Source organism: Narcine bancroftii, chromosome 8, assembly GCF_036971445.1.
Source record: "Narcine bancroftii isolate sNarBan1 chromosome 8, sNarBan1.hap1, whole genome shotgun sequence".
In the NCBI taxonomy this organism is placed as follows: domain Eukaryota; kingdom Metazoa; phylum Chordata; class Chondrichthyes; order Torpediniformes; family Narcinidae; genus Narcine; species Narcine bancroftii.
The window spans coordinates 82531938-82544271 of NC_091476.1; the positions used below are offsets into that span (position 1 = coordinate 82531938).

A 12334-nucleotide genomic window follows, 5' to 3' on the forward strand; every position below is an offset into this window, starting at 1 on the left:
CATCTGCCCTGTCATGTCTCCTCACTATCTTCAGTTTCAGTAAGGTTACCCTTTATTTTTCTAAATGCAAAAGGAACAGCCAATGTGTTCAGCCATTCTTGATAGGACAGCCCCCTTATGTCAGGAACCAGCCCAGTGGATCTCACTTGGGAGGGGTGGGGGGGGAGGGGGGAAAGAGATGTCATTTTTATGGAAGGAAAACCTACTCAGTAATCCAGGTGTGGCCTCAGCTACATGCTGTGCACTGGAACTAAACATCTCCAACCACTGCAATAAATGACAAAATGCTGTTTGCCTTCTCAACGACTGGGCGCCCCTTCCAATGTTGTGACACAGGGACGGGAAACTTCACTCCTTTGCAATCGCTCTTCTAATCCATCTTCTTATTTTTTTTTACCTCACTATACCCTCAATCTCAAAACTCCTCAAGATTCTACTCATTTGCCAAATCTCTGCCAAATCGCTCAACACATCCAGATCCCATGACAGAATCATAACCTCCTCATCACAATATTCCCCCTCCTGTCACAAAATATGGAATCAGCCAATTAGGACTGAGAGGAGGAGCAATTTCTTCATTGGGTGTTGAAACCGGAACTCTCTGCCCAGGAAGGCAGTGGAGGCTCAGTCAGAAAGTGTATTCAGAACAAGATGACTTGCATTGTTTCTCATCATGGGTAGCATGGGTGTAGTGTCATACAACACAAAGTGAAGGCAAATGTGTGAAAGAGAAAAGCACAGCTAGACAACACCCGGCATCACCTTCTTTGCACAAGTTTGAAAACAGCAGGATGACATAGACGGAGGAACTGCCAGTTTCCCACTGAATAGCGAGAAAGCTCAAAGGATCTTAGGGCTTGGTTCCCATTTTGTCCATGTTCTTTACTCAGAGATCGAAGGGCAGGAAAAAAAATAAGGTCAGGAGAAACTTGATCTAGTACACAATATACAGGTACTGGTCACTTCTCATAATGGACAACAGACCACAAGCAGATCTTGAACTCCTGTGTAACATCAACCTTGCAGCACAAACCACTAGACCTGGGGTGTCATTGCCCACACAGCTCCTTGTCAGGCAGGTGATACAGATAACAATCACCACAGTAACCCTGGGACAAAAGGCACGAATACACAATCAGGTTGACTGTAACATACACCAAGTTAGAATCACTCAGGAAGAAAAAAATGTTCCTGCTTATTTGTATCCAATCAGAAATCACAGAATCAGTGCCCGAGATTAGCAACAGCCTTGGTTCAACCCTGGTATCACAGATTCTGGAAATGAAACCCCTGTTATTAGTGGCAGTCAGCAAGGTCTGTCCCTCTGACAACAGCAGCCAGGGCTCCAGCTCCAGCAAACGCCGCACCTCAGGCACCTACCTGAATGCAGTAACAGTGGAACGCACGTAATATGGAGCCACTGCAGCCATCCCCATGTACGTACTCTGGAGCTAATAAAGAAAAGACAAGATCACATTTAACAACAGCATATGTATCAAAATTAAACCCACTTTACAGAGTACGCATGGCCTAACTTTAGGTTTGAGGCAGACCTCTACACACTGTTCCAGGTGTGCTGTCACCAGGGCCCATGTACCTGTGATGGGCAGATCTCTACACACTGTTAAATTTTCCCTCTATGGAAAAAGTTCCTTTCAGGTCCTCTATAAATCGTTTGATAATACTGTGACAGATTATGTTGTGTTTTACATTGTATATAGATATGTTTTTGGGAGATACATTGTGATAGATTTTGTTAGTGTAGGTCACATACAAATATTTCAAAACAGATATCATTTAAAATACTGGAGCTCTGCTCAAGCCAGACAGGGTGGCTTCTGGGTGCCTTTGCAATAACTTTGGGGAGACTTCAGTGATTACTTGGGAAGAGACTTCACTAATGGATTGTTGTTTTGAAAAGCAACAGATGAAAGAACTCGGAGGATTAGGTTTAGAGCCGCAGGCTGTCTGAGCTTAGTTTATTGTTCTAAGAGGGTCATGTGGTTTTTGCTAGCAGAGCGAGTTGAACAGCTTTTTTCTCAGTGAGAGAGAGAGAGAGAGAGAGAGAAATCAGTTCTGCAGTTCTACAGTTCAGCAGCAGTAGCTGGGACTGGAACAGGACAAGCTGGCAAGCTTGTGGAAAACCCCCATTTTGAAGACGGGTTGTGAGTGCTTAGTTCAGCCTGGTTAAAGCCCTTGTGGTCCATACAAGAGGAGAGGACTGGCTGCCTAATGTTTCACTTGAAATAAGAGAAACAAAAAGGAACTCTGTGATGACCTGAAAGAAAGAGGCTATCATCTGGAAAAACCCTGATGGGGCAGGTTTCTTCGGCAAGAAACTGACGTGGATGATTAGAATTAGTTTGTGTCCCGCGATCAACAAATCTCTCTCTGAAAACCAACAAGAACCTTCCTAAGCAGGAATCATTTACTTTTCAAGCACCAAAGCCTGGTGAAATTCATAAATCTTAAATTCTGTGCACAGTATAAGAATTGCCTGATACCAGTGAACTTGGAGGAACGAGAAGTGAGATTGGACTGTGAATTAAAGAACTTTTCTAAACTTACATACACATCACATACACCTGTGTTTAGAATTAAAAGGGGGGTGGGGGAGAGGTTAAGTTATGTTAAGTAAGTTAATAGTAATAAGTTAGTTTGATCCTGTTTTCATGCTTAAAGATAATTAACAACAACTTTTGTTTAAGCAAACATTTGTCTTGGTGAATTTGTTGCTGCTAGGTTTTGGGGTCCTCTGGGCTGGCAAAACTTAGCACATCTCACAACATCCAGAGGAAGCAGGTATATAACCAATGTTTGAAACCTCCTATGGGACCTGCTGAGTTTCTCCAGCACTTTTATGTATTAACTACAATCAGATAATTGCAGACTTTCTTGATTCACCCCTTTGAATATTTCCCCTCTCACCTTAAGCCTATGTGTGTAGGTTCAGACTCTCCTGCCCTGGGTGAGAGACTGTGACCATCCAGCTTGTTTATGCCCCTCAAGATTTTCAAGATTCCTTCATTGTCATGTACACAAAGTACAGAAAATGTGTTTCCTTTATTTCCCTATGTGTGTCTGAGTCACCCTCAGCCTTGTACACTCCAGGGAAAAATATCTTAGCTCCTCCATAAAATTCAAACTTTCAGTCCCAGTGAATCCTCTCTGCACCCTTTCCAGTTGAATACATCCCTCATGTTTGCAAGGTGACCAGAACTGCACACAGTATTCTAAACGTGACCACACCAAACTCTTAGAGCTGTCACATGACTCCCCAGCTCAAGGCACTGACTGACAAATGCAAGTGTGCCAAACACTTTTACCAACATCCACCCATATCGTCATTTTCATGGAATTATCGACCTTCCCCCAGTCTCTCTGTTCGATCACACTCCCAGGGCACTACCATTTACTCTGCTGTGGTCTGACTTAGCAAAAAGCAACATCTCACATTTATCTGAAATGAACTCCATCAACTTTCTCAGCTCACTGACTCAATGATACCCAAGCAATCCTAGAGACATTTCCACCGGCTGGAGTCATTCCTTTCAGAGATATATGGCAAGAAATGTAAAATATACCCAGCTAGAAACAATTAGGGGGTCCGACAACAATCAAGGAAAGAGAAACAGAGTTAGTTAGCATTCCAAGCCGAAGGCCCTTTGTTAGAAGATGGAGATAAATAAAATGTAGTTTAAACTTGCAGAGAAGATGGTATGCGTGGAATGGAAATATGATTGTAGTTGTTGGAAATTATCTATCCACCCCCAGAGATTGAGGCAGGAATTCCTCAGGGCAGTGTCCTGTCCTCTTTTCAAATTTTAGCCTGTTATCTGCCTGTGCCACTGCACAGGCAAAAGATGATGCCTTTGCACTGCGTTTTTTAACAGTATTTTTCTCTATGCCCTGCACTATTTGACCTAATGAATCATTCCTTGCCCTATTGAATTACTATTCCCTCCTCTGCAGTCTTATTCAGTTGTTGATTTGTTATTACTGTATTGCATGCTGTATGAGCTGATTTGCTTGGATAGCATGCAAAACAAAGTGTTTTATTATATATTGGTACACAATGCAATAAGCAATTCAATTCAGTAACAACTCAGAAAATGGAGCAACTCATACCAGCGTCCAGCAAGACCCACTCAACATTCACACAATTGTCCAGTAATAGTTACTGATGAGGAGCTCAACCCTGAAACGTCGGTTAAGTATTTTTATCTTTGCTATATAAAGGACATTGTTTGACCTGCTTAGTTTCTCCAGCATCGTCTTTTTACTTCAACCACAGTGTCTGCAGACTTGTGTTTTACTTCCACTAATAGCTATCTCTAGGCTCTTTTAAACTGCAGCCCCTGGGTCACCCCCCCCTCCAGGACCCAGGTGCGATTAATGGGGCAAAGGTGCTAGAAGCTCCTTTTCAGCTGCAGGGGGATCAACTCATTAAATCACCAACCCAGGGCTTTAAGGGGGAACCCGCCCCCGCAATGACATTGTAAGTGACGCGTCACACACTCATGGGAACTATTGGTAAGTCTCCCCCGCCCCCCCCCCGTGTCAGTGGCCACCCCCACCATCAATCAATACCCACACCATTGAGCTGTCTTTGCAGCAGCAGCAATTCACAGCCCCGCACTCTCCCCGCCGCAGCAGCGACCACACTTCTCTCCCCTTGATCGCTGCAGTGACTTCTCCCCCTACAACCCCGGGCCCCGCAGCCATGACCCCTCTCCCTTCCCTCGATCCCATCAGGCACTTCAGTCAGGGGTTTCCACGTGACACCAGAGCGCAAGCACCGACGACACAGGAGTAACCAGGTCGGTCATTTTCCTGTTCAAGTCGCTGGTGGAAGCGACCTAATTGCGTTTAGCTGGGTTCCCAGACTACCTCTGAGGTAGGTCAGGGACCCAGTTGGATTAGGACCATGCTGACCAGGTCAGACCCTTTCAAGGTGCTGTGTGAGTGGGGCACTAACCAGGCAAATTGCACACTTAACCCCATTTTAAACGGCAGCTTGAAAGGGCCTTCTGACAAGAGTCCTTCCACTTAACCTTGACATTAAGTGTCATTACGGCCATCAATTTCCTGGTGATAAGCACTGAACAAAAACAACCAGGCTATTTGTATAAATATTTCAGTGCAAGAGCAGGTCAGAAGATGAATAACCGATTCACCTCCTATTATCTCAAAGGATTTCCAACATCTACAAGTCATATCTAATATCTACTTGAGAGCAGCATCAATATCAAAGAACTTGATATTGATTGAGAACAAAGCAGCCTGCTTGACTGGTGCCCTACCCTGTCTGCTAGCCCATACATTCACTCTGTTCGCCACAGGCTCACCCCATGATTCTGGAATGCTTACTCACAGTGGCTACTCCAAGAGCATCTTCCAAATGCAACAGCTTCATCACCAAGAAACAAGGTTTAAGACACATGGAAACTCCACCATGTGCAAGTTCCCTTTCAGGACCCACACTTTAGGAATATTGATACATGGGAATGTTCCTCCATTCCTTCATCATTGAATCAAAGTCCTGGAACTTGCCCAGCAGCACCGTGGAAATGCAGAGACCAGAAGAGAAGAATTTAATACTGGTGGTGGACCACCAAAACAAGACAAGACTGATGAATTGAGTGACTTGCTGTCTGGAATAACAGAGGACCAGCAACTTCTGGATGGTAAACCAGACGATGACCATTTGTACAGTTCAGATGAAGAACTGAGCACAAATGGTAAATAGACCAAAGAAATTGGTTACTACCTTTGGTAAATATATTCCACTGTCTGTGTCAATCTTTATTCTTCTGTCATTCTAAGGACCATATGGTTTATTTGTGCTTCTAATGGTGTTCTTTTCCCAGAAGAAAGGAATGTGAACAGGGTGGAAGAGCCAGTGCAGTGTGTACCCTCCACATCTGCTATTCCATCTCTGAGAGAAGATGCTGCCACCACCTTTCAGAGAGAACTAAAAAGATGACCTTGCACGAGAAGTGAGACAGAGAATTTCATGAGAACAAAGTGAAATATCTGAAGGTAAAACATAAAATGAAAAAGAGAATTCTACAGGTTGAATTGGATATGAAGTTGGAAGAGAGAGCTACGATCCAAATAAGAAGAGTAATGAGACAATTGTGATCACCAGCCATGGTGAACAGTACGATAGGTAAAAAAGAAATGTTTTGTCATTAGGATCTTCATGAGGGTGAATATTTTAATCACCGCAAACTACATTTTAAACCAGCCTTGGTTTCATCACTCTTTAAATTTTGCTGCACATTTGTTTTAATTTTGTACAGAACATCTATTATCAAAGCAAAAATAAGCCCTAATGAATACATTCCATATTTAAATGCATCTCATTTAGTTTAAGTGCTGTAATGTGAAAGCAACACTGTGTGCAAGTCCTCGTTGGTCATTGCCTGCCTCAGCCATGGGCACATCTGCTTGATGTTGATCTTCCATTGGAGGATCAGGACAGCAATGCTGCTCCAGGTCATTATGCAGCATCTTATTGGTTTGAAGCATTGGTTTGAAGTATTGTGTAAACACTGGAATCAATTCTTCCATACTCCAAACATACGCTCGACCAACCCTCTAGCATGGATACGAGCTCTGTTGTATCTTTGCTCCTCAGCTGTAATGGGATTTATGTCTGGAGTGAATTAAAATGTACTCTGACCACATTCACTGTCACCAAGTAGTTGTCCACTATGCTGTCCCCACAATGAAGAGCTGAGGAAAAATCCTTGAATCGTGAGTTACACCTTGTTTGAACAAGGTCTGAAAACTCTGAATAATGATAGAAAACCAGTTCTTATAGTTCTGTACTCCTCAGTTTCAGGAGTTGATGAACACTCGATGGGAACATGACATCATCTCTACAGCCAGTCACTCCTGGGGAGTGCCCATATTCATTGAATGGCACTTTATAGATGGCTCGGCCAGCTGCATCAGGAAACTCCTCCGTTCACAAATGGCCCTGCACACTTTGTGAACTATTCTACACACTGTGGCTTCACTGGCACCACATAAATCATCAGTTTCACGCTGAAAGATTCCAGATGCCAAAAACCTCAAAGTAATCAGAACTTGGAGAGAATTGGGTAAAGACCCTCCTCTTTGAGGCAGAGAGGAAAGTCTAGGCTCAAGCAAAGATGTTATCTCCAATGCATTTTCTTTGTACATACAATTTAATGGATTACGCCTATCCACAAGTACTCGTCAGGCTGGCCTCTGTAGTGCATGGTGGTCTTCATCTAGATATTCCAAATACTCCATGCTGCCTCACCAACAGTAATAAGCAGAAGTTAAACCTGCCTCTGTGAAGGATTAATTTAAGATGTTGTGGACAGCGAGGAAGGCTTTCAAATCTTGCAGAGGAATCTGGACCAACTGGAAAATGGACCAGAAAGTGACAGAGGGAATTTAATGCAGACAAGTATGAGGTGTTGCATTTTGGAAGGACAAAGCCAAGGTAGGACATACACAGTAAATGGTCAGGCACTGAGGAGTGCGGAGGAACAAAGGAATCTGGAAAAACAGATGCCTAATTCCCTGAAAGTCGTGTCACAGGTGAACAGGACAGTGAAGAGAGATTTTGGGATTGAGTATTGAGTTCAGGAGTTGGGTTGTTTTGGTGAGGGTGTATAAGACATGGGTGAGGCTAAATTTGGAGTATTGTGTGCAGTTCTGGTCGCCAAACTACAGAAAAGGATTCAGTAATATTGAAAGAATGCAAAGAAGATTTACTAGGATGTTGCTGGGTCTTCAGGAGATGAGTTGCAGAGAAAGATTAAACAGGTTAGGACTTTATTCCTTGGAGCACAGAAGAATGAGGGGATATTTGATAGAGGTTTACAAAATTATGAGAGGTATTGACAGAGTAAATGTGAGAAGGCTCTTTCCACAAATTAGGAGAGAAAGGTGCAAGGTTTAGGGGGAATTTCTTCCCTCAGAGAGTGGAGGAGTGTGGAATGAGCTGCCATCTGATGTGGTAAATGTGGGCTCAATTTAAAAATAAATTGGATAGATACATGAATGGGAGAGCTTCCAAGACACAGATGTGGGAACAATCTGCTGGAAGAACTGAGTGGGTTGGAGCAGCATCAGTGGGAGAAAAAGAATGGTTGATGTTTCTGCAGATATGTGAAAAAATAACATTCCCTTAGAAATTGAGGCAGTGGATCAATAATGGGGTCTAAAAGCCATACCTGTCCTTGGACTATTTGCAGGGAGCTTGACTCTCCACTTAATATGCACCAAGCCTGCCCTGTGGAGAATTGTTCAACCAACAACTCACCATTTCCTCAACCGTAGCTGCAAGTTGCTTAAAAGCTGCTGAATCCGAATCCTCCAGGTCCTCAGTGAACTTCTTGTTGGTAATGGTTAGGTATCCACTGTACATTTTCTTGATTCGATTATCTGGACGAACTAATGGATGTCAACAGGTTAAGTTAGCAAAGAACTATTCTCATTCAGGCTTTCTGCAGTATTTCCATTACCAACATATAATGTCACCACAGCTGTCAAATCAGTGATGTGGCCTTAAACTCCATCCAAGCCAGTGAAGACTTCATGGGTCGAATGGCTTTTGGTGATGCACTGCTTTCTGTACTTTATCCAGTACTAAACATACATCATGTTTTAGATATTTAACCCTTGTTATAAGTTCCTGCTCAACATTTAGCACTCAAATTCCACTGACATCTCTATAATTCCTTCATACAATGAAGGCATCTGTGGTGGGCAGCCGGCAACCCAACTCCCTGCTATCTGACAGCTCCCCCTCCCTGCTGCCCGACAGCCCCACTCCCTGCTGCCTGACAGCCGCCCTCCTCCCTGCTGCCCGACAGCCGCCCCCCTCCCTGCTGTCCAACAGGCGCCCCCCTCCCAGCTGCCCGACAGCCACCCCCACCCCGCTTCCCGCCCCCCTCCCCGACAGCCACCCCCCTCCCAGACAGCCGCCCCCCTGCCTGAAGCCCTGCCTTACTGGGGAGGGGAAGTTGGCGGGGATGTCGGGGCAGGGGCATGTCGGGGCTGGGGTGACCGGCAGGGGGGACCGGCAGGGGGTAAGTCAGGGCAGGGACGGCCGGTGCAGGCTGTCACAGCCCAGCTGGCCACTCCTGCACCGGGGCCTCTCTCTGCTGCTCAAAATGCGACATAGTAATGGCGGTCTTCCCTACCCATAAACCCCCACACAGCTGGAACTGTGTGGCAAACACAGCGGTTCCAACTGCATGGGGGATTATGGGTAGGGAAGACGGCCATTGCTATGCCGCATATTTATGATGGGTGGCACCAGTCGCCTCGCCTCCTTCATATGCGGAGGTGCTACGAAGCATCTCTGGAAAAACAGGCCCTTTCAGGTGAGCTGCAGCAACCTTTTAGGGCTGCCACCTGAAAGGCGAGTCTTCAGGCTGGGATCCACTCCTGCATCTACCCTCAAGGCGGAGGATGCACCTGAAAGCGTCAAAAAGAATTTAAGATCTTCCCCCATTTCATGGCCCAATACCTAACCAATCATCTGCATTTTCCACTTTGCCTTCTCCATGAAGATGCCATCCCTCCTTCAGCACCGCCCCACGCCCCTCTCCCCACTCAAACCACTGAAGTTAGACTTACACTGGAAGTGCCAAACAAGGAGCCCAACCAGCAGCGAAAGGAGCGCAATCCCAACAATCAGCCCCCCAAGCAGCGCCCTCTCCTTCCGGCTGCGCTTCTCCAGCTTTCTCTGGTTGCTGGCCGGGAGGAACTCCATCTCCTCAGGAATTCCATTGACTTCCTGTAGAAACCCAGAACATCGAGTCAAGAGTGATACACCCACTTCACCCACACTGACCAAAATATCCCACTCACACCAGACCCACCTGCCTGTGCTTGGCTCATAACCCATCCTATCCATGAATCCATCCAAATGTTTCTTAAACACTGCAATAATCCACGTCCTAGCCATGTCCTCCGACAGTCTGTTCTATGCACCCTCCACCCTTTGTGGAAGGAAGGTTACCTCTCGCACTGCTCCTATCTTTCACTGCATAACAGCAGACAGGCCCACCTACATCCACCAGTCTGTCAGTCTACATGTGGCTCGTATCCCTCCACTCCCTGCCTGGTCACGCGGTTCCTATCCCTCCACTCCCTGCCTGGTCACAAAGTTCATGTCTCTCCACTCCCTGCCTGGTCACATTGTTCGTATCCCTCCACTTCCTACCTGGTCGCGTGGTTCGTATCTCTCCACTCCCTGCCTGGTCACGTGGTTCGTATCCCTCCACTCCCTGCCTGGTCACGCGGTTTGTATCCCTCCACTCCCTGCCTGGTCACGCGGTTCATATCCCTCCACTCCCTGCCTGGTCACGCGGTTCGTATCCCTCCACTCCCTGCCTGGTCACACAGTTCGTATCCCTCCACTCCCTGCCTGGTCACACAGTTCGTATCCCTCCACTCCCTGCCTGGTCACGAAGTTTGTGTCCCTCCACTCCCTGCCTGTTCACATGGTCTGTATTCTTCCACTCCAGGGAAGTGTTCAGTAAAGCTGTGATGCATCAATGACTCTTGTACGCATGTGCCAGGCCGTCTGTGCCACAATATGTGCTGTTTTTGTGGCAGTCTCTTCACCCTTCTACTAATGGGAGTGTTACAAGGCAGGTATAAAGAACAGGATGAAGGTCAGAACCAGAACTTTGACATCATTCGTATTTTCCTTGTAAGAATGTGATCAAGGATCGGATGAGATGAGCTTAATGGTCTTTGTCCATTATAGCTGATCCTTATCACGTCATGATGAGACATTGGACTCGAGGGTCTGATCCAGCCCATGCAGTAAAATCACAAAGCAGGTTAGAAATTGGAGGAAACCAAACCACAATGCTGAACTACTCATCACAGCTGACTGGATCCCCATCACAGTAACCTCTCACCTCTTGCCCACTCTGCTGAACATGTGGCAATCAGCCTGTCCACACAATCAGTCTGTGGCCCAATCTGAAGTGTTCCAGAATCTGACACCCATGGAATAAAAAGTCACCTCGTTGATCTTCAGTGGACAATGAATTATTTCTTAAATTTGCTTTTTGATTCTCTGACAAGGAAGCACCCTCTCCACACCCATCCAATCCAAGGAAGCACTCTCTCCACATCCATCCAATCCAAGGAAGTACCCTCTCCACACCCATCCAATCCAAGGAAGCACCCTCTCCACACCCATCCAATCCAAGGAAGCACCCTCTCCACATCCATCCAATCCAAGGAAGCACCCTCTCCACATCCATCCAATCCAAGGAAGCACCCTCTCCACACCCATCCAATCCAAGGAAGCACCCTCTCCACACCCATCCAATCCAAGGAAGCACCCTTTCCACACCCATCCAATCCAAGGAAGCACCCTTTCCACACCCATCCAATCCAAGGAAGCACTCTCTCCACATCCATCCAATCCAAGGAAGTACCCTCTCCACACCCATCCAATCCAAGGAAGTACCCTCTCCACACCCATCCAATCCAAGGAAGCACCCTCTCCACACCCATCCAATCCAAGGAAGCACCCTCTCCACACCCATCCAATCCAAGGAAGCACCCTCTCCACACCCATCCAATCCAAGGAAGCACCCTCTCCACACCCATCCAATCCAAGGAAGCACCCTTTCCACACCCATCCAATCCAAGGAAGCACTCTCTCCACATCCATCCAATCCAAGGACGTACCCTCTCCACACCCATCCAATCCAAGGAAGCACCCTCTCCACACCCATCCAATCAACAGCAGACCAGGATCAAACTATCACATTTGATGATGATCCTAGCCCAGTAGTTCTTAACCTTTTTCCCTCTCTCACAAACCACCTTCAGTACTTCCTTGCTAGCCACAGAGCATCAATAGCATCCTATGTATGTGAGTGGGGAAAAGAGATTGAGAACCACTGTCCTAGCCTGTCCAACCATTCCAGTACTAGTCCCTGAACTTCAAAATATACGGGGGTTGTAGGTCAACTGGATGTAATTGGGGCAGCACAGGCTGATGAGCCAAAAATGCCTGTTACCAATCTGTATGTCTAAAGTTTAAAAAAATAAAACTGTTTCCAATATTAAGATCAGATTCGGACTACACTCAGAACTCCAGATATGGTCTCGCCCAATACCTCATATAAAGGAGGCATAATCTCTGGTTTTTTTAATTCAGTCCTCCAGCAATAAATATTACATTCTGAGGCAACCTAATAGAGGAAGACAACATTCTGAGAGGCTTAGATAGGGTGGACAGCTAACACCTTTATCCAGGGGCCTGAGGATACCTGTTTAAGGTAAGTGGAGGGAAGTTTTGGGGAGATGT

The 12334-nt window shown here is 46.0% G+C and overlaps 1 protein-coding gene across 2 annotated transcripts in view; it reads right to left on the reverse strand.

The window, feature by feature from the left end:
* The window catches only part of st14b (ST14 transmembrane serine protease matriptase b), a 132701-nt gene that overhangs the window by 68786 nt on the left and 51581 nt on the right, over window positions 1-12334 (reverse strand). For both annotated transcript variants that reach the window (XM_069894361.1, XM_069894360.1), the window contains exons 2-4: window positions 9631-9790; window positions 8309-8439; window positions 1381-1451 (exon numbers count right to left, since the gene is read on the reverse strand). In XM_069894361.1, the coding sequence (XP_069750462.1) occupies window positions 1381-1451; window positions 8309-8439; window positions 9631-9790 (362 nt within the window). The remainder of the gene's footprint in view (window positions 1-1380; window positions 1452-8308; window positions 8440-9630; window positions 9791-12334) is intronic.